General features: G+C 32.5%; 2 protein-coding genes and 1 pseudogene across 5 annotated transcripts; 2 read left to right on the top strand and 1 right to left on the bottom strand.

Moving 5' to 3' along the window:
- Positions 1 to 226: 226 nt before the first annotated feature.
- LOC108868995 lies at positions 227 to 4093 on the top strand (annotated as a pseudogene).
- A 218-nt stretch (positions 4094 to 4311) lies between these two features.
- On the top strand, positions 4312 to 7892 carry LOC103829236 (tetratricopeptide repeat protein 38). Of its 4 annotated transcripts, none has more exons than XM_033275638.1 (14): positions 4313 to 4606; positions 4811 to 4963; positions 5029 to 5127; positions 5196 to 5297; positions 5371 to 5514; positions 5607 to 5701; positions 6490 to 6619; positions 6697 to 6804; positions 6896 to 7002; positions 7079 to 7130; positions 7213 to 7302; positions 7371 to 7455; positions 7548 to 7612; positions 7697 to 7892. In XM_033275638.1, exons 1-14 carry the CDS (start codon positions 4514 to 4516, stop codon positions 7781 to 7783), a joined length of 1410 nt encoding a protein of 469 aa, XP_033131529.1. In that variant the 5' UTR covers positions 4313 to 4513; the 3' UTR covers positions 7784 to 7892. The 4 variants fall into 4 exon arrangements, 3 of the variants coding, with proteins under 3 accessions (XP_033131529.1, XP_033131530.1, XP_009103142.1); XM_033275639.1 differs by lacking the exon at positions 6490 to 6619 and adding an exon at positions 5773 to 5902; XM_009104894.3 differs by lacking the exons at positions 6490 to 6619; positions 6697 to 6804 and adding exons at positions 5773 to 5902; positions 5978 to 6085 and having other exon boundaries at positions 4318 to 4606.
- Positions 7893 to 8073: 181 nt separating this feature from the next.
- LOC103829235 (bidirectional sugar transporter SWEET10) lies at positions 8074 to 22418 on the bottom strand. Its single transcript, XM_033275975.1, is given in 6 exon segments — positions 8074 to 8161; positions 8163 to 8255; positions 8353 to 8472; positions 8557 to 8718; positions 8800 to 9013; positions 22228 to 22418. Coding segments are annotated over 6 exon segments (864 nt in total). The 3' UTR covers positions 8074 to 8077.
- Between the last annotated feature and the right edge of the window lie 872 nt (positions 22419 to 23290).

Below are 23290 nucleotides of genomic sequence, written 5' to 3'. Positions count from 1 at the left end.
GCACTTTACATAGCAGCCAACCCTGTCTTTCACGAGCGTACTAAGCACGTTGAATCTGACTGTCACGCCGTTCGTGATGCGGTTCAGGCCAAGCTGATAACTACAGAACACATTTCTACTAAGGAGCAACCAGCAGACATACTTACCAAGCCGTTGCCTTCTACTACATTTCGCTATCTACTTTCCAAGTTGGAGATTCAAGATCTTTCACCTCCAACTTGAGGGGGGTATAGAGATAAACATATAAATTAGAGATAAACATGACTTAGTCATTATCTACATATGTAAATCACATAGTGATCTCGTATATATACGGGTCTTTGTACATCAATAACAGCAACACATTACATTCTATTTTAATTCATATTCTGAATCAAACCTCATTTCACTAATTTCTCAAGTAATGAGATCTCTCGGCGAGGACTGTACGGTTCCAGAGTGGGAGTCGAAGATCATATCACTGATTATTCAAATAGTCTCTCTGGTTAGAACTATGGATTTAGCTTTGCAGCCGAAGCCGGAGTCGAGGCTCATGTCACTCATTACTCAGACAGTCACTCTCTTCAACTCTGTGGATGTGGGTTCTCTGCCTAAGCCGCTGTCGAAGCTTCTCTGCCTAAGCCGCTGTCGAAGCTCATATTACTCTTATCTCAAAAAATCTCTTTAGATTCGGACCAGAAGGCGGAGTCTGATCTGAACCTCAAGTCACTCGTAGACAAAACATTGGAAGTCTGACAAGATCCGGAGCTCATATCACTCATATCACTCATTCGTCAAATAGTCTCTGTGGTCATCTATTTGAATTCAAAGCTGAAGAATCTTATATCCTTATGCCCTCAAGTAGGAGGATACTTCAGTGAAGGAAAATTCCAAATGGCTAGAGAAGTCAAGTGGACGAGCGATGGCACGTGGAACTGTTTCCTGGGAAAGTGGAAAAAATTCAGTTTAACAGGGGAAGTTGCTACCCATTTCCGCTGTGAAAGCTGCAATGGCAAGTACCATAAAGAATATGAAATGGCTCCTCTCCAGATCAAACCTCACCTTCATCAGAAATACTATCTTCCGCTAGTGCTGAAAGTAGACAGTAAAACCAGAGAATGCTATTGCTGTGATGAAGATCTCAAAGAGATATTTTAATATTGCTCGGTTTGCGATTATGCTATGAACATAGCTTGTGTGGACAAAGCTATAATCTCACATGTAGATTGTCCGAAGTGGCATGAGCATCAACTTGCTTTGTTTCCAAGACATGCTTCCTTAACTTGCAATGTCTGCGCTTTGTCCGATTCAATCTCTCCTATCTACATGTGTCCTCCTTGCGACTTTGTGGTTCATTTAAAGTGTATCAACTTACCACGTGTCATAAGGATATCTCGCCATCCCCATCGTATCTGTTATAAGCAATCTTTTGACGAAGGAAATTTGTTCTGTAGTGTTTGTCGCAGAAAGATAGACAATTATTATGGAGGTTATTCTTGCGTCAAGGACGGTTGTTTGTATGCAGCACATTCGAGATGTGCCACACGGCGCAATGTGTGGGATGGGTTAGATCTTGACGGAGAGCCAGAAGAAATTGAAGAAGAAATTGCTGATCCGTTTGTGAGGATAAGCCATGGAATCATACAACACTTCCACCATGAACAACATCATTTGAGACTTGATGAGGACATGTGCAGAGACTACAACGACAATAAGCAGTGTCAAGCATTATCACGCCAATATATTTCGGTAACTTTTACTCTTGTGTTGAATGTGAGTTTGTTCTACATGAAACATGTGCGAATCTTTCACGCAAAATATACCACTCGATACATCCGCATCTTCTTACTCTAGCTCTAGTGGGAGAAAATGACTACACTGAATATAATAAGAACAAATGTTCAGTTTGTTATAAAGGCGTGGTATCTGGTTTCTTCTATGAGTGCGGTAAAGAAGAATGCAGGTTTCAGCTACATGTTCACTGTGCAACGATTTCTGAGCCATTAGTCCATGGAAGTCATGTCCATCCTTTATTTTTAACATCCAAACCTGAAGAGCATAGAATCTGTTGGGTTTGCAACGGCTGCAGTATGTCAAATGAAACATTCAATTGCATTGAGTGCAATGACTTTGCTTTGTGTTTCCTATGTGCTGCTTTACCTCAGAAGGTAAAGTATAAACATGATGAGCATATTCTCAGTCTCTGCTATGGGGAGGAAACAAGTACCGTGGTAACATATTGGTGTGAGGCTTGCGAAAAAGAAATAGATCCAGATTGGCGGTTTTATAGGTGTATCGAGTACTGTTGTGTCACCCTACACATCAAATGTTTGATTGGGAAGGACTTGTACATGAAGTCTGGTTCTTCTTTTCTCTATGCCCATAGACAGGTAAGTGTTCTGTCCAACAGTCATCACATGTCTCGACCTATTTGCCCCATATTGAGAATCGCTGTCCCCAGGAAATAGTTTTACAGTGTTCTGGGAAACTTATGTGTTGCCTACAATGTCTGCACTATTTCCTTTTCAAAAAACATTTGTATATTCGCTAGAATGTTGTTCTGAGAATATCATTGAAACACTGAGTGGTCCAATATTGAATATTTTGTTACTGATATCTTTTCAAGTAACTTTTTCTCAGAGTTAATTTACTTAGCACCGGTCAACGATTTGGTTTATTTTTGTTTGCGAGTGTAAGAAAACCACAAAGAATCTCAATTCTAAAACCCTTTTGTGTAATCCCAAAATGTTCACAAAAATACACTTTCAAAAAGTAATTCTATAAACAATTTTTGTATACTTTTTCTTTTCTTGAACCACATGTGCTTGCTTCCATAAAGTATGCACTTTGAGGATATGGAGAACTGATCCATGTACTGTTCAGGGTAGGGTTGGATATAAAATCTGGAATCCGAGATCAGAACCGAAATCGAACCGAAAAACCCAATTTGTTATACATGTGCCCTTACACAATGAAATTGTCAATTCAACTTTATTTTGTTTATTTGCTATATATATTAATTACACCAGTGTATTCTCTCAGTTCCCGAAAGAATTTTTTTATAGATTATTCACGCATATTAAGAATATAATAAATGTTTACAATTAAATTTATTGTTTATTTTACTATATATTTTCTAATAACTATCAACTAATAGTATTTAATGAATTCAAATATTTTCAGTTAGTGTTTCTTAAAAGTATAGAATTTATCAACATTAACTACTAAAAGTACCTTAAAATTATAGAAAATCTATTATTTTGAAACAAAAAATAATTCTAAAAAATCATACTTTTAGGAATTGGGTGAGTAAATCTGTTACTGAGAATATAATCCTTTTGTTTAGCTGTTAGGTTCTTGAAGTTTGGGAACTTAAAACTAGTACAGCAAGAACCGGTTGTAAATCAGTAAGTTCCATATGTTTATCAATCAATGGTCAATTGGCATTTTGAATTTTAAATTTAAATACATAACTAACTTAAATTAAAAATACAATTATTTAATTAATAAGAACCTCAATTTAACCTCCTCACTGATGAAGGTATTCTTAGAACATGTTCAATGGTATATACCCACAATATAATCTTTTAAATAATTTTTATTAATAAAATAATTATATAATTAAAATTTATTTTAATAAAATAAAATACACCATTCACAAAGTGACATTTAGAGGGAAAAATAAAAGACTAAGCTAAAAGATGTCTCTTACTTCTTTTAAATAAGAAACATATCTTATTTTTCTCACATACTTTTAGTTACCTTTTTATATTTTAATAGTAAAAAACATAGCTAAAAAACCATCATTAAACATGCTCTCTACCAAAGAGTTGGAAAAGAGTTTGTTTTTGGAAATTGGACTCAATAACACAAAAATACATAATTCACTAACTCACTAAAATTTCCTCCTCTTTCCTCCTTTCTCTTCGCTCTCTCTGTATATCTATTTTTTCTTCTCTTTTTTTTATTCCAGAAATAAACCCTTTGTTTTTTTATCACACTGAAATTTCATTGTTCTCCATACAATAGAGACGTAAGTTCGATAGAACCCACTAAACAGAAAAACCTTAAATTACGAGAAAGGAGAAAACCAATGCCAATAGGCACCAAAGGTTATAAAACCCCTTTGTTTTTTGTATCCCAATTCAAAGCTTTTTTTTTGTACGGATATTTATTCTTTTATCAAAAAAAAAAACAATGTGCGCTGAAATAAAGAAATCAAGAATCCTGGTTTTCAAAAATAGATTGAATCGTGATCGGTAAATTGAACCGGTTTAATGTCTGGTTCGGTTTTAGAATCCCACCTGTAGAGAGGAGTGTAAACGGATAATTTGTTTATCCAAAAGGCGAGAAGGAACCAAAAGGGAAACACCGTGTGTTATTTAACTTGAAGTCTTGAATGATTGATGACGCCAAGCAAAATACAAATCTCGCTGTCTCCTTCAAGTTTCGATTGTCTCTCTCTCAAAACATCTTCAAACCCACAAGAAAGACAAAACTGTTCGCGTAGAAAGCTCTGTTTTCTCGGTTTGAAATGGAGAAGAAACTGAGATGTGTTCGGTGGGGTTATGAGGTTAACGCCTCTTCTGATCATTGCATCGACGCAATCGACTCCTATTTTCATCAGGTTTCCTCTTCGATAATCACCCTTTCCTTACAAAATGCTAATCTGCGCTCTGTTTCATGACTATTTTTGAGTTTCTGCTTTTATGACTTACTGTATCTGAATTTGATGGGTTTTAGCTACGATCTTGTGGGTAGCTTCTTGTTTGCGTTTATTCGGCTTATGCTTCTTAAAGTTTCGATCTTTGTGTTATTGATCGTGTTTCAGGTTCTTAGTTATGGGAGGAACAGGAAAGTGATTCTAGAAGCTCCCCTCCACGACAAAGATTGTGTCTTGGGCAACATTTTAGCTGCTCACTACCTTTCCTCATCTGATCATCACAGAGCTAAGTCCTATCTTGAAGCTGCGACATCCAATCTTGTGAGTCTTTGTTGTACTTCTGATTCTACTTGCGGTTTGGAGGTATAATTCGTTCTATTTTACAGGAACAATCTACACCTTATGAGAAAGCGGTTTTCGAGGCTGTTAGTTACCTCATCTCCGTGGACAGAGATGATGACTTGGCTTTTGAGATGCACACCAAGGTTGGATTCTCAATTCCATTGCCTATCAACTGACACTTGTTTGTATATAAACTGTGTGTGTGTTGCAGCTACTTAAAAGATTCCCAAAGGATTTGGTCTCTCTGAAGAGAGCTCAGATTTTGAGTTTCTACATGGGTCAGCCTGGTCCCTTCTTGGATCTTGTTCACCAGGTACTTCACTTCTCATCGACCTGAATGATTCACTGTCTTAAGGGTATTGTTTCATCTGCTTGATAATTTATAGGTTCTACCTCTGAATCAAGAAGAAAGTTACATACATGGGATACTCGCCTTCCCATTGTTAGAACTTGGTCGAATGGGAGAAACTGCGGCAGCTTCAAGGAAAGGCTATGAGATAAACAAAGAAGATGCCTGGGCACATCACTGTGTGAGCATCTCTAACAAATTTTTGACACTGTGCACTTGCGTCTTCTTTCTTCAGCTTCCATCTGATGCTTATGTTTTTTGTTGTTGTTGCAGCTGTGTCATGTTCTTCATCATGAATGTCGATTTAAAGAAGCAGTGGAGTTCATGAAAGGAGTCTCAGAGTCTTGGCCTTCTTGCTCATCCTTTATGTAAAGCGTTTAAGACTCTCTCTCACCTATATTATCATGCTCGTCTCTTATGATCAAGAACATGTATACAGGTATACACACAATTGGTGGCATGTTGCTCTCTGTTACTTGGAAGGAGGGTCACCGATGAGTAAAGTTGAGGAGATTTATGATACTCACATCTGGAAGGAGTTGGAGAAAGAAGACGCTGTTCCTCCTGAAGTAATCATCTTTTCTATTTGTAAATTTATGATTTTGATTCTTCTATCAAGTATTCAACTGTCCAACTCGCTTCAGGTTTATCTCAATGCTCTTGGTTTGTTACTGCGTTTGGATGTAAGAGATGCTCTTGATGGTTCGTTTGCAGACCGTCTCAAACTCCTTGCAGCTCGTTTGACTGAACAGGTAAGCCACGCACTAGTGGCACAATATGTGTTCTGATGATGATATATTGAATGATCAGTTTGGTTTCTCTGCCACTTGTGTGCTTTAACGTTTCAGGCAAACTGGTATTTGGAGTGGCACCTTGATATATTGATAGTTTGGGCATTGGCGAAAGTTGGAGAGACATCAAGAGATCATGAGTTACTCGAGGGTCTGAAGTTTCGGTTAGTGTGAATCTCTTCTCTTCTACAGTTTCTAATTGATACCAGATTTGTTGTGAACCTGTGTTTGTTCTTGCAGAGTATTAAAGATGAACAAGAAGAAACAACAAGTGATGCAGAAAGGGATTCAGGTTTGTTTCCCCGTCTTTCACATATTATCATGCTCGTCTCTTATGATCTGGAACATGTATGCAAACTGTTTAGGTATACACACAATTGGTGGCATGTTGCTCTCTGTTACTTGGAAGGAGGGTCACCGATGAGTAAAGTCGAGGAGATTTATGATGCTCACATCTGGAAAGAGTTGGAGAAAGAAGACGCCGTTCCTCCTGAAGTAATCCTCGTTTCTATTTGAAGATTTATGATTTTGATTCTTCTATCAAGCATTCAACTGTCTGCAACTCTCTTTAGGTTTATCTCAATGCTCTTGGTTTGTTACTGCGTTTGGATGTAAGAGATGCTCTTGACGGTTCGTTTAAAGACAGTCTCAAACTCCTTGCAGGTCGTCTGACTGATCAGGTAAGCCATGCATTAATGATATAACGTCTCATATCGTTTGCAGTTATTATGCCTTCTCAATAGTTCTTGGCCACTTGCTTTAACGTTTCAGGCAAACTGGTATTTGGAGTGGCATCTTGATATATTGATAGTTTGGGCATTGGCGAAAGCTGGAGAGACATCAAGAGCTCATGAGTTACTCGAGGGTCTGAAGTTCCGGTTAGTGTGAATCTCTTCTCTTCTACAGTTTCTAACTGATACCAGATCTGTTGTGAACATGTGTTTGTTCTTGCAGAGTATCAAAGATGAACAAGAAGAAACAACAAGTGATGCAGAAAGGGGTTCAGGTTTGTTTCCCCGTCTTGGACTGTCTTTTTCCGTTCTCTTTAACAAACTCATCAATGTTTGTCTTGTTTGCTTTGATATCAGCTTGGGGAAGCTGTGTATGAATACGCAAAGGGAAACTACAAACAGGCTCTAGAACTACTTGGTTCAGATTTTGACGCCATTGGTTACAAGGTAACTCAAAAACTGGATCAAACATACTGGATTCTCTTCTTTATTAACTGTTTGATTGTTACTAACAGATCATTGGGGCATCAGATGAACAAATAGATGTTTTCAACGAAATGTGGTGCCAGCTACTGCTAAAGACATGCCAACCCTCCACTGGTGCAGCTTGTTATAGATTCTTGAAATCAGTTACATTAAATATTTGGCTTGTTTAGTATAACAATAAACGCTCTTGGGTCTGATATGTGCAGCCAAAGAAGTGATCAGAGAGAGGATAAAGGTCAGAGATGGTGTTCCCTTCACGTGGCGTTTGCTGGTAAACATAATATGATAGTTTTGTCATGTGTCAATGGTTTCTTTTTTGGTGGTGAGAAAACACATGTGGTGTTTCTGGTGGCAGGAGAAGAGTTATGCCATGGAAGGCAATGCAGAGGCTGAGAGAGCAGGAGAGAGAGCTAAGAAACTGGAAGAATCTTCTTATTTCTAACTCTGCTTCTTCATGATAAATAACTCTTATGTGTGAAATCCTTTGGAATTGGTGTGTGCATATTGTTTTATAGTGTAAATAGAAGACACTTTTACTAGTAGCCGGGAAACAAAAAGTGTTTCAGAACACAAAACACATACTAAACTTATTTAATTTAATTTAATTTAGCAGAAACTTATTTTACATTCAAGATGTGAGAAAGAGAGAGGGATCGGTCACACAGATTAAACATTAATTAAACCGTATCATAAAACGCAAGCAACTAAACACACAACTCGATACACGCTAGTACGATCAGTTCTTGGATATATAGAAACATTTTATTTTCTCTGCTTCATTTTCAATGTCTCCTTTGATCTTCTCATCAAGGTTATGCCGTTATGGTGTCTTCAATGGCCGCAGCAGGTTTCTTGTATATCCAATAAAGTATCATCTGTAGCACTCCCAGTATAATACCCATAACATTTGGAACCTGGAAGATATTTCAGAAGAAAAACCCCATTAGCTTTAAGTGTTCCGAGCATAGTAAGAAAAAAAAAACAGAGGTAACTAAAGACTAATAGACGAACCATAATGTTTACATCTTTAACTAGGACGCCGTATATTAGCCACATGACTGCCGATAAGGTGAGAAAGAAAGAGAGACCGAACGGCATGAACTCTACACTTCCGGTTTTAATCACTTTCCTCTGTTTTCCAATAAAATTAGATCGATTCGAAGCAGTTTTAATTAATGATGGAATAAATATTTATGAAAGGGATCGGAGACTTACAATGACGCCAAGGGGTGCAGCAAAAACGCAAAGAGAGAACACCATGCAAATATATCCGAGGATTTCGACACGTTGCTTACCATCAAGAAGAAAGTATGTCGGGAAGAAAATAAAACCGAAAGCGAAAACGTCCACAAGTAACACGAATTTCACCGTTAGAGTCTGCCATATCGAAACGGTAAAAATGTAATAATTGCGTTAGTTCAAGATAAAAAAAAAAAATAATAAATATCGAATAAGGACCTGTTCCTTCTTCGGTGCATACACCGTGAAGAAAGAAACGTAGCAAATCTGTATAAAGAAGGAGAAGGTGTTGATAGTGATCCTTATTAGAACATTTCGTTTCTTCATCATGGCGTAATAGATCCACAGCATGGAACTAAGCATCGAAACGACATATGGGATACATTGATACCCTTCCGATGATTTTTTCTTGTAGATGATGTAGAAGGTTGGTCTAAATAAGAAAAAAAAAGTGTATATTTAATGTCTGATTCAGAACGTATGTATATAAGAGGAATTAAAAAGAGTTATAAAGCATTTACGCTGGCGCAAGACACACAAAGAAGGACGTGATATTCCCTACAAAATAATTATTATTTTATGTTATAATTCACGTACGTAGCTCAAATAAATACGCATTATGAACGTTTACGTAAACGAGAGATGATATACGTACCTAGAATGCCAAAAACAAGAGTGAGCATGTATCTTGAAATTTCCATTATATATATTGTTAATCTCTCAGAAACTATTGAAATGCTACCTTACAGAAAATGAAAGTGAACGAGCGAGTAAACACTATAGGATCGTAATGAGAATCTGTTGACGTAAAATCTATCTATTGTTGATCGAGAATGGCACTTAGGTATTTATACAGGAGAAAAGTGTATCAACTTCCTCTGTTAGTGAGAGACGTACGTGTTTTGAACTCATGTGGGGCAAAAAGATTAGAGAGAATTATCTCTACTTTACAGTATAGTTTACTTCATGCCCTAATTATTCGTGAATTAATTTATGTTCAAATTACTCAATAATCCCTAATTTCTAAGTTGTGCGCACATTGAAGTTCGCATGCGAAATAAACCTAGTCTAATGTCATAATTTTTCTGAATATATATTAAAACCTAAAACTGGTGCGAATCTAGTTTAGTTGGTAACGATTAGTGGTTCTTTATTCTTCTTTTTCCTTGTTAGGGTATTGCCACCAACCACAATCTTTCTTATAATTTTAATTTTAACATACTTTTTTTATTTGAAAATATTGATTTTATGTGAATCATTATTTTATGTGAATCATTATTCTTTGCAGAGAACCACGGAGGCGTTCTTGATCATACTCTCAGTCACACAGCTTCTTTACATCGCTGCTGTTCACGGCGTGAGGAGACCTACCTAAGGAATCATGGGCTTTCGGGTTTCTTTCTACTTCTCATGTCAATCTATGCTGAGTGTTTTTGCGTGTGTGTGATGTTAGCTAGGTTTAGCTTTCTTTATAATATTTTAACTGGGCCAGTTTTTATGTGTTTGGGTATTTAACTTTGTATATAGAACTTTATTTTAAACTTATTTTCTATCCATATTTTTAGATTCGATTTCTCCCCTTTTGTTGTAATAATAAAAACATAAATCTGAAAATCATATATTAAATAAAAAATATTCACAAAAATTTAGTATTATAAAGAATTTAGTTAAGTCACACATAAACAATTAAAATAACAGATATTTTGGATAAAAATATTAATAATTAAGATTTGAAAAAATGTTTAAAACTAAAATTTTAATATAACGTTACAATAAACCAAAAAAAAATGTTAATATAGGCCCATGCATAAAAACCGATAACCAAAAAAAAACTCAAAACCAAAACAAATTTCATAAATAACCTAACGGTAGCTATATTTCTAGACCTAAAAAATAAAACCTAGAGAGTCGTAGGGAATACCGAACACTCTACCTTTGTTGACATTTGAATATTTCAGTTTCATCCAAACATTTTTTCACCAAATAAAAAAATATCAAATAAAACTATATACAAAACCCTAAAATTTATAGAATGTATATTTCTTAACTTATTTTATATTGAAAAAAAATATTTTTAAAATAAAAATAAATCTGCGTAGGCACTCGGGTTCAACACTAATTTAAGATTATTAATCATAGGTTTTCATGCTACTAGTTAACAACTCATATTCCAGACTAAGCAAATGAATTGAGACCCTCATGATGAAATTCACATTCCAAACAAGTTTATTTGAAAGTGTGGACACAAAGAGCCTATAATAAAGCTGTTGATATTTTAGAGAGTACTTAGTATTTGGATTTCAACGTCTGTCTTTATGTTCATGCTTGTAGTGACACACAAACCTCTAAATTAAGGTTACTTTGTTTCAAGTCATTAATAAAGAATCATTAGCCGTTTAGAAAAGGATGTAAACTATTCTTAACTGGATGGGAAAAGATATTTGTCACCTGACACGTATAACAAAAAACATATCTAGATACATGCACAGTCATTGTTGTGATATTATTGTGCCCATTTGCACTAAAACATGGCAGGAAAAAGAACACGTCATTTTCGATTAAAGTAGGTTGCATGGAAACGGAAATGGATACGCGAAAACAAAACGTTTTGAAACGTAGAAACGTAAGTTTTGATTTTTTTTTTGTTTTGGAAACATTTTAGAATGTCTATCTCTATAAAATTATTTGAGAAATCAGTTTCCTACGTGTCGTGCTCACGTTAACTCTCACGATGGTTGATTACGATGATATCCTTAATCAATCAAATATATCTAATTATCATTACTAGGGATAAATCCGGGCTACACCCGGGATTTTTATTTTTATTTCTAATTTAAGTTCCTAAATTATTTATATTATGATATATATTTATATAAATGTTAAGATGCATGTCATAATTAAAATTTATTTTTAAATTTTAACACGTTAAATTAGCATATCTTTTACTATTTAAATATTTTTTCGTAATTTTGTTGGCTATCTAGTTATCATATTTATCAAAACTATCTGTTGAGTGTTGGAATAAATGTTTTAGATATTTAATTAAACTGCAGAGTATTTTCGGATCGACCACATACTCAACAATCGATCTATCCGTAAAAAGATGGTCGATCTCCTTGGCCAGGTAAGTAGAATTTTAGCAAAAATATCTTTGATTTTCAAATATTAAGTATATAACTATTCTTTTGAATATTTTTTTATTTTTTGAATTGTATTTTTTGATTAAATTATTGTATTATGATGTTTATGTAAATATTTTTTTGTGATGTTTGAATTTGTGTTGTTAGTATACTTAACCTAGATGATATTGATATTTAACAATTTATTTTTTCCTGGAAATAGAAAATAATGATATATCAAAACGTATCTAATACTTGTTAAATGATAGTATAATTTAAATTACATCCATTATTTGAAAATAACCATTTGTAGTTTTTATTTTTTTTAATCATAAATTATTTTTATTTAAAAAAATTATTCATTTATAATATAATAGTTTAAGTTTGGAAGGTTAATCTATATATATAAATTATGTATATTTAAAAAATAATTTAAGATATTATTAATTGAGTAACTAAACAAAAGCTGAATTTCTTATCTTGAAAATGAAATATTTTTATTTTTGTCTTCATGTTATACTCACCAATCCAGCTTTGATATTTATAACTCCGTACGTTTTTTAAAAAACTTAGTTTTAAGTAATAAACGAATTTAATAAATTAAATTCATCACCTATAATGTTCTGTAAACTATATTTGAAAACTCTCTAAAATTATATTTTAAGCATAAACTTATTCAATTTCCCTGAATAAGTTTGGCTTTTGGAAGTTGCGGGTTTCTCAACAATGAATCCACCTAACAAAATGTCCGTTGTTATAGAAAATCTCCTTCAAGGTCATTAAAGGTTTTTAGGACGGCAAGAGTTGATGGTGGAACCATTTTTTGCTCGAGTTCTTTGAAGTTTTTCTTGATAGTGTGAGGTTGATGTTGATGGAATAATGAATTTTATAGGGACTTTCTTGATGTAAAACTATACATTTTTATTTTTTTTGTTTAATGTGGTATTTTCATTTTTATATAATTTACTACCATTTTAAGATAGATGTACATTTTAAGATAATTGTTTAAATCTTAATGTACTTTTTCCAATTTTCAAAATGTTTATTTTCATTTCTTATATTTTTTATTTACGTAATATCTATATTTTATATTTTAAAATAGATATTTAAATGTTAATGTACTTTTTCCATTTTTTTTAATTGTGTATTTACTTATATTATATATTTTACATTTTAAGATATATGTTTAATGCTTAATGAACTTTTTCCATTTTAAAAAAAAATTGTGGATTTACTTATTATTATATATATAATTCATATATTATATATTTACATTATTTAATTATTATTTATTTTCATGTATATGTATTTCCATTTCTTGTACTTTTTATTTACTTAGTATCACTATTTTACATTTTAAGATAGATGTTTAAATCTTAATGTACATTTTTCATTTTCTTTAAATTGTATATTTCCATTTGTTATACTTTCTATTTATGTAATATCTATATTTTAATTTTTCAGATATATTTTTAAATCTTAATATAATTTTCTATTTTTAAATTGCGTATTTACTAATATTATATATTTACTTATTATTTATTTTTCCTTATATTATGTATTTCTATTTCTTATACTTTCTATTTACTAATAATTTTATATTTTAAGATAGATTTACTTTTTAAGATAGATGTTTAAATACTAATGTACTTTTTCCATTTTTTTTATTGTGTATTTCCTTTTCCTATACTTTCTGTTTGCGTAATATCTATATTTTACATTTTAAGATAGATGTTTAAATATTAATATACTTTTTCCATTGTTTTCAAGTTGTGTATTTCTTTATCTTATACTTTATATTTACTTAATATCTATGTTTTACATTTTAAGATAGACGTTTAATATTTAATTGACTCTTTCTATTTTTTTAAAAAAATTTGCATTTACTTATTATTGCATATATAATTCGTATATTTATATATTTATAATATTTACTTATTATTTATTTTTCTATATATTGAGTATTTCCCTTTCTTATACTTTATATTTAGTTAATTGTGTATATTTTATATTTTAAGATAGATGTTTAAATCTTTATGTATTTTCCATTTTTAATGTAAACGGTAATGTTTAATAGAAGAACTTGGACAAATAGTCAAATAGTTGTATTTATGTTTTTGTTTTTTTATTTTTATAAAATGGTAATGTTACATTATGGAGATAAGCCGTTTTTTTAGTGAAAAATGGTAATCTTACATATGATTAATGTAGTTTTTCCATTTTTTTATGTTGTATGTTTACATATTATTGTTATTTTTAAATGTAAAATGGTAATCTTACATATGTTTATGTAGTATTTCTATTTTTTATGTTGTATGTTTACATACTATTTATTATTTTCGAAATTATGTATAATATTTTTTTTTACAAAATAGTAATGTTACATTATGAAGATAAGCCGTTTTTTTTAGTGAAAAATAGTAATCTTACATATATTTAAGGTAGTTTTTAATCTAACATATGTTTAATGTAGAATTTCCATTTTTTATGTTTTATGTTTACATATATTTATTATTTTCAAAATTATATATAATGTTATTTATTCTATTTTTTTCTTTTTTATTTAAGTTTCTTTTTTTCTTTATCTTTTCAAAAACCATTATAATAATCTTTTTTATAAATTTAAAAACGACAATATCTTTTATATAAATAGTGTAATTCATAATAAGGAAAGTTCACAAAATAAACTTGATTTAAAGTAAGAAAATAATCTATTACTTTGAAAATATAATATTTCTATATAGAGATTTATTATATTATAATCAATAAATCTTAAGTTTTATTATAAAGATTTATTCAATTTTTTTTCAAACAAACATATCACATGTTTGTATAAATAATGATACAAGGAAACTACTTTGTTATAAACTGCTAGAACGTTTAATTATGCACACAAATATTTCTCACACATATCAGTTTATTATGTATCACTCTCAAGTTAATTCTCACGATCGTTGATTACAATGATACCCTTAATGAATTAAAAATATTATAATTAAAATACTATTATTTATTTACTTTACATACATATAATAAAAATGAATTTTTTTTATAAAGTTAAAAAATGAATTAAAAACGAAAATATACGTATAAATAATATGATTTCATAAAAAAGGAAAAGTTCACAAAATAGTAATATATAATTTAAAATTTATTTTTAAATAATATAAAATATATTTTTGAAGTAATAAAATACTTTCTCTATATCTGTATTTTCTTAGATGAAAATATATAAATTTGTATAGAGTGGGACATCATAAAAAACAATTTACACCGATAAATCTTGATATTATAAAACGAAATATTATTTTTTTTTAAACATAATTTTAAAAAATACAAAAAAATTCAAAATAATAGAATTATTTTTATATATCTATCTATTTTCTTAGATGAGTACATATAATAATTATGTAACATAAACTAATATATGTTTAATTGACTAAAAATAGTTTATAATATGTATAATTGAAATGTTTTATTTATTTTTTTCATATATTTAGTTTACTATAATATCTTTCAATTAGAGCAAACAAAACATCGATAAATATTTTAATTATATAATACTATTTTCAAATACAATCACAATTTGGTTTACTTCTTATTTTTAAGAGATATTAAAAACTAAAAAATAAAATTTAAAAACAAAAATCTCTTTTATATATATAGTGTAATTCATAATGAGGAAAGTTCACAAAATAATCTTGATTTTGAAGTAAAGAAATAATCTTCCCTTTTAAAAGATAATCTCAAATTATTACAAAATAATAAATAACATAAATTAAGATATATTTAATGAATACAATTTAATTTAATCTTTCTTTTTTATTTAAGTTCCCTTTTATATTTTTTCAAATTAACATATATGATAAATAAATATTAATAAAATTTAATAAGAATACATTTTTACATCTATAATGTGATTTCATAAAACGGAAAGTTTAGAAAAATAATCTTTATCAAAGTAAGGAAACAATCTTCCCTTTTAAAATTTATCTGTTATGTTTTTATGTAACTTTGTTACTATCATCATTTTATTTTCATAGTTTTATTTTTCAAAATTAAAACATGTACTAAATTACTAAAAAAATCAAAATATATTTACACATGTAAGATGAACAACAAAACTAATACAATGAATAGAAATAGTTATACTTTAATTTGACGGAATATATGTAACACAATATACCCAAAAAATGAGTAACTAGACCAATTTAATTTTTTATACAAAGTCAAACATTAAATTAAAATAAAATATTTATAGTAGTATTTTTATACATATAAATTATACAACGACTCAACATATTACAAATAAATATGAAATTTTCAAATAATATTATAAATATATACATAAACCAACTATTACAATTAAGTATTTTGTATAACTCATATATATATATATAATTATATTTATTTATGTAACTTTAAATTGCCAACACTGTAGTTTACATTTACTATTTGATTCTCAAAACAACATATATTGAATTATACATAATCTTACTAAAATATGTTTACAAATCTAAGACAGGAATAAAACATCAAAATAACAAAATTAAGCCCTACAACTAAAATATTATAGTTGAATCGAAAAGTAAATGTTATCTAATATATCCAAAATTATATGTCTGATTAAAATAACATAATGTTATTTAACACTATTCATATTGATTATAATATAAATAGCAGAATAATTAAAACTAATATATTCATAAATTATTATAATATATTTATTTTATAATATTTATCTCCGTGCATGAGCACGAAAAAATTACCTAGGTGATATACTAGATAATTAACCTAGGTGATTAAATATATATATAGATATATATATATATATATATATATCTACTATTATTTGCGAAGTAAATTTTTGGAATCGAGCTCTCACGTTAAAAGTTAGAGCGGTTAATATCGTTTATACCCTTAATGAATCAATTATATAAATTAGTCAAAAATAAAAATGAATTTTAAATCTATCTAATTAAATAAATGATTAAAATTAATAATAATCAGAATTACCGATTAATATCGTTTATACTCTTAATGAATTAATTATATAAATTAGTCAAAAATAGAAATGAATTTTAAATCTATCTGATTAAAATTAATTATAATCAGAATTACCCTTAATGAATCAATTATATAAATTAGTCAAAAATAAAAACGAATTTTAAATCTATCTGATTAAATTAATGATTAAAATTAATAATAATCAGAATTATCTAAAATATAAATAATTAAAAATGAATTTCTATAAAACATAAGATAATTCTTAAATATATTGTGCTTTTATTTGAAAATAATATTATTTTTTGGAATTGAGCTCTCACGTTAAAAATTAGAGCGGTTAATATTGTTTAAACCTTTAATGAATTAATTATATAAATTAGTCAAAAATAAAAACGAATTTTAAATCTATCTGATTAAATAAATGATTAAAATTAATAATAATTAGAATGATCTAAAATATAAATAATTAAAAACGAATTTCTATAAAACAGCAGATAATTCTTAAATATTGTGTTTTTGTATTAAACACCTAGTATGTGCGGGCAGAATATCTAGTATATATAATAGATTAATATTTGTATTTATTTTTATTATGTTTAGTATATCTTAAAATACTAATAAACAAATAGTCATTCTATTTAATCATTGAAAGTAAAATAAATCATCATTAAACATCAAAGTCATAAAAATATTCAAAATAACAAAAATCCATACGAAAATATTAAATAACTTAACTAAATAAAAAATAAAACAGCAAGTTAAAGATTTTTTTTTTTTTTGAACAGCAAGTTAAAGATTAATACTTTGTTTATGCCATTTTCTCGTGTTTCTAACTTCCACCTTAGCTTGATTTCTGTAAACGATTTTAGGTTTAACTAACTGGGAATAAAATTAATTAGGTTTTTAACTTATCAAAATAACAAACTAATCCTTATATTTATCAATTATTTATATAATATGTTCTAAAAAAGTTTCTTAAGCGTTTCCAAAGCAGAATCGCGAGTTTCCAAAAAAAAAAACTGCAAGTTTCCATTAAATTTCAAAACTGAGATTTTTAAAAAACGAGTTTCCAATGCGTTTACGCGAATTTCCGAGAGATTCCGATTTCCAAATAGTGAAACGGAGCTTCGACCGAGTTTACATGCAACATAGGATTTGAATTTAATAAAAAGAATTTGGAAATAATTGTAACTTGTTAATGATAAACGAAATTCGAGGTTTTTTTAACGCCTTGTCGTAGAAATGGATTGGTGATATTTATTTGTACCGAGTCTAGTCTAAACGAGTAAATAACGACGTAAATCGTCAGTGGGTCAGTTCAAAAATGTTTTATTAATTAATCCGAAAAGAGAGTGATTACAAACGAGGAAAATGATCGGAAAAGACCGGAGCTCGGGGAGCTTTGGCCGGGTAAAGCATAAACAAACAAGAAGAGAGAGTAAAAAACCTAGTTCTAGCCGTCCAGTAAGTGTGTGTGTTCTTCGATCCCCTTCCCTGATACCTCTCCTTCTCCTTAATTACTCGGAGCATGTGTTCCCCCTTTGTCGTTTTAACCTAATTGGCCTTCAGTCGGCAGGCTGGCAGTCGGGCCAGAGGGTCGTTGTCTGCAAGCCGAATGATCAGCTCGGGGTTGAGCCGGCTGAGTCCCGAAATCCAGTCTGCTCTCCTGTTATTCGCTGTCGATAACGCCTGGATTGTGGGCCGGCTTATTGGGTCATACCCCTCGTTTCTCGGACATTGTTGGTGGATGCGATCCAGCCCCCACAGTAAGTCCCCTCCTAGTTCACTTGTGGCAGGTACGTGGACACTAGTGGATTCGTAGAGTTGGGTTCGAGGATCTGAGGGATTTGACTGAGGCCCCGGTTTTGATTTGGTCGGGAACTATAGAGGACCGTTTTGATTGAACCAGCGTCTATGGTTCATCTGAACCAGAGCTGGTTTCTCCCAAGAAGTTGAAACGTCGCGAGCGGGAGCCCGATTATAGCGGTCTCGTGGGCTTAGTAGGCCCGTTTAGCCCTAATGATGGCGTTTCTTGGAGATTTGTGCCCTCTCCTCTTATAAATAAACCGGCATTCCCCACTCTCTTCACTCTTCCTCGCATACTCAGGTACTTTCTCTCTCCATCTCCTTTACATGTTGTCTTCGTAGAACAGTCGATCGAAAATTGACTCATGGCATCTGTGGGTAAATCGTCGGGCTCTTGGCAGAAGAGCGAGGATGTTTCATCTGGATTGTTCCAGGAGAGAGCCATCGCAGATGATGATGAACTGAATAGGTTTGCGGTCCGCCCTCTATCATGGGGGATCAGCCGAGGGAATCCTCGGGAAAGTGGAAAAAGGAGGTCTAAAAAGGCCCTTTCTGCCTGATTTACTATCGCCCAGATGGCACATTTGAGGAGTTGCCTCCTCTGGCCCCTCGAGCTGAGCGCCCCCATCGGTTGAGGGTCAGGCGTGGGAGAACGTCGAACCTTCTTGGCCGTCAGTAAGCAGAATAAAGTCGTTGCTTTAAGACCGCCAAGCTACCGGCGTGACGTTCATTATCCCGAGGGATGGCCAGCAACCATGGGATCTTCCGGTCGGGTATCAGTGTGTTTACGAGTCGTACTTTTGGAAGGACACACGACTCTGGTTCCCGATTCCCCGATTGGTCACCTCATTCTGCTTTTGTCGGGATGTCCCGATCAGTCAGTTTGTCAATGTATCATTCAGAATCGCAGTTGGTCTCATGGTGATGGCTGCGGAGGCTGATTTTTCTATGGGTGTCAGGTCCTTCGAGGAATTAACCTCAACGCAGCTACAACCGTCTGGATTCCTTTCGGTGAAGATGCGACATGGCCTTAGCATCATCGATCGTCACCCGAACAAGACCGACAGTTGTAGTCAGCCAACGTTTTGGTTCGAGCAGTTATACTCAAATTACCCTAAGGACTGAATTACTCTCTCAAATAAGAGGTTCAATTGTAGTACTTAGGGATCGAATCTACAAGGAGCTAGGGATCTATTAAATCTAGTAATTTATTAATTCTAAGTGTTTGTTGTTTTATGGTTTTAAAGTAAATAGCAATCCTAATTGAGCAATTCTATTGCTCGACTAACAAGATGATTTGGGGGTGTAACTTATTGGAAAGATATTAGATGCATGGTTTCTATTCAGGTGTTGGAGATTATAGTCCTATAGATGCCTATCAGTTGCATGCATGATATATTAAAGCTCAACCCCTTAGACACAGTGATCAGCGATGGCAATGTTTCACTGGTTAACTAACTAGATCTTGGATCTCAACTGTCGTATATTGATCACAAGAAAGTGTCGATCGACGGTCCTATAGGGATATCGATCGATACACCTTTCACAAATATCGATCGATTGTCAGAAGACAGTATCGATCGATGCTTCTAATTAAGCCTCAGGCGTAAGTTGATAATGCTCACTAGATTTCTAGTTCAGCGGTAGCCTTTTTCCAGTTGTCTAGTATTACAGATTAGGTTCAGGACTGGATGGTCAAGGATGCTTGACTCATGCAGATTCCTAGGTTCAATATTCTAGTTAGCTAATTTAGAACAAGCATTAAGAACAATCAATAAATGAATACCACAACTTAGCAATCTATAGTTGGGGCTAATCCATCTAACCTATTTGAACCCTGAATCTAACAAGTAAACTACTCAGACATAGTTAAGCAATTCATGACACAAAATGTAAATAAAACGGCATATAATAGAATACATGAATCAATGGAGTTCCAATCACAAATCTCTCTATGATCTTCTCTCCTAAAACTCTCTGCTGAAAATAAGAATACAAAGGTGCCTTCAAGCTCTCCTGTTTACTAACACTTAGGCAAGTATATATCTATTAGGTTAAAAACTCGTCAGGGATAATCTTATAATTTGGTGAAGTCTTGGGTTCAAAGTCAGCTGGAACCAAGTCGTGCTTCCGCGTCTCGACATCGAGTGATTGTACATGATGTACATCGATCGATCTTAATCTTCAATCGTCGAGGCTTCACTTCTGTATCGATCAACGACACTGGATGTGCATCGATCGATTGTGTCTTCTTCGTATCGACCTCTAATGGTCAGCTCGGATGAATACTCATTTAAGCTCCTAAATTCTCTATAATCATCACTTTACTCCAAGATACTTCTGAACCTGAAAACATACCTAATAGGATAATATATATAGTATATAGATAGTAAAATAGGTCAGATCCATGGTATATCAACTCCCCAGACTTACCATTTTGCTTGTCCTCAAGCAAAACAAACAGTCAGTCTCTCTGAAAGAGGTTTGAAAACAGCAGGAACTTATAGATATAAAACATAGAAATCATCACCTCTACAATTTCGCAAACCACATTTAAAGTCTAATCACAAAAGTACATTATGCAATATCCTAGCTTAGCAACCAAGTTCAACTAGTCTACAACTTATCAAATCATGTCTGACATTCCTCTCTACTAACCTTATTTCTTAGCATAAACATAAAAGTGCATGTTTTACCTTGGGAGTATCGATCACAGGATGCAAGGATTTCAAACAAGTATCTGGAACTGCAGGTAAAAGTTAGTTCCTAATTTCTCTCTCTCTCTAATTTCTCTCTTGAGTCAAAGTCTGCTTCCATTGCAGGATCGGTGACCAAGATTGGACAGGCTTCCATGAATCAAGTCTTAATGGTGGTTGCCACCAAGCCTAGTTCACTTCTTTTTGACCTATATCCAAGAATTCTTTGTGAAGCGAGCCTTGAAGATTGCCACCTCCAAGTCCCGTTCGAATTCTTTATTTGGAATCTTTATAAAGCAAGCCTTAATGGTTTTAGCCACCAAGTCCTGTTCAGATTCCATCTAGTTAAATCCTAAGTCCTATTTAAATAATAAATTTCAGATTTTTTTTAAATAAAAACTAAAACTAATACTAACTACTCTAGGATCGAAATAGAAAGAGAAAATTGTGATAAATAAATCTACATAAGGCTTTACCTTCCAGATTTATCTGAAGAATCCGATCTCATGTATACCAAGCCCCAAGACAAGCGGTTATGTTAGGTTTAGTATTGGAGGTCAGCTTTGGTTCCTTCAAACAATCAAGGCAAGTGTGTATAGTTGACATGTTGATCCACTTTAGCATCTTAATACTATCTGAAATCAGTAAATCTAGAATTGTGCTAAAGAGTGGTTAGACATTCAAGTAATAAAATCATAGTCCCTTTCACATAGCTAAGCATAATTTATAAAAAATCTATTTATAAGAATCAGAATAAATCATACCAGTAAACCTCCCCCCATACTTAAATTACACTGTCTTAGTGTAACACAGTCGGAGTTATGGTGGAAATAAATCATAAGTACAAATAGGTGTGCATAGGTATGCATCGATCGTTGTGTGTGTCTGTGTGTCGATTGATGTCGACGTCTCGTCCACGGTCAATATGTTGGTAATCATCCTACTTGGGTTTTGCAATAAATTTAAAAAAATAAAAACGAAAGTAAATACCAATAACTAAGAAAGCTAATTAAAATTACCTAATAGTGGGTTGCCTCCTACTCAGCGTTTTGTTATAGTCATTTAGCTTGACTTTGGAGGTATGTGGATAGTTGGTGAACAAAAAGGTATTTGTTGGGAAACAAGCATCCACCTCATCTCTGCAGATTCTGGACCAAGCTGCAATGAAACTTCTTGTGGCCTCATCATTTCTGGTCCATCTCTCGTCCATCTTATGTACTGCATTTGAGATGTTCTGTAGTCTTTCTAGGATGTCTTCAATGCTGAACTGATAACAACTTATCTTGCTGTAGGCGTATTCTGATAGCCGTTGGGGTCAAAAACGGTTGCGACGAAGTTAACATTCAAAACGTCCAAAGAAGAAAATGAGAACTTTCTTCGACAAATATTTTATTCGAAATAGATTCGTTCTTACGAAAAGCTTTGCGGAGGAAACACGAGACATCGGGAAAAAACCCGAATAAGGTCGCACGATCCCTACGTAGCGATCGAGTGCACGTCCCGCTCGGTCGCTACGTCACAACCGAGCGCGCGTCCCACTCAATCGCTACGTAGCGACCGAGCGCGCGACCCGCTCGGTCGCTACGTATCGACCGAGCTCTTCCGAAACGTCGATACGACACGAATCCATGCATTCTCGTCTACCCTTCGATGCTATCTCCTGAAGACCGTAGCGAACCCGTCTCATATTTTCCGCCATTCGAAGTCATCAATCAAACTTTACGGTAAAAAACTGCGGAATGTTCGTTCTTTATCGAAAGAAGCCGTAATTAACGCTTCGAGTCAAAAGACAGCCCAAAGAGACCTAAGACATGACTCGAGACCCAACTTACAATTTCTTAACCAACAGCCCATAAACTGTAGGACTGGTTACGCTTGGTTCGGAAGGAAAGATAAATGTCAAGTCTCTGCGGATAAATACGAAATTTTGAAGATAATTAGGAAGAATGGGAAAAATAGAATATCTCCATTTTTAGGCTATGACGGCTTAAGGGCAGAAAGGGAAAATTGCAAACCGACCTATGAGCGAGTATATAAGGAGGCTTAGGTGAGAGGCATGGAGGAGAACTTTTACATAGCAAA

The sequence above is a fragment of the Brassica rapa genome, chromosome A07 (genome assembly GCF_000309985.2).
Source record: "Brassica rapa cultivar Chiifu-401-42 chromosome A07, CAAS_Brap_v3.01, whole genome shotgun sequence".
Lineage (NCBI taxonomy): Eukaryota > Viridiplantae > Streptophyta > Magnoliopsida > Brassicales > Brassicaceae > Brassica > Brassica rapa.
This window is presented reverse-complemented; position numbering and strand designations above follow the sequence as displayed.

Bases quoted from the DNA above. Each gene is read 5' to 3' on its own strand.
- LOC103829236 (XM_033275638.1), top strand. From the start codon at position 4,514: ATGGAGAAGAAACTGAGATGTGTTCGGTGGGGTTATGAGGTTAACGCC. The intron at 4,964-5,028 runs GTGAGTCTTTGT...TCTATTTTACAG, and splicing joins AAGCTGCGACATCCAATCTT to GAACAATCTACACCTTATGA. The intron at 5,298-5,370 runs GTACTTCACTTC...GATAATTTATAG, and splicing joins TCTTGGATCTTGTTCACCAG to GTTCTACCTCTGAATCAAGA.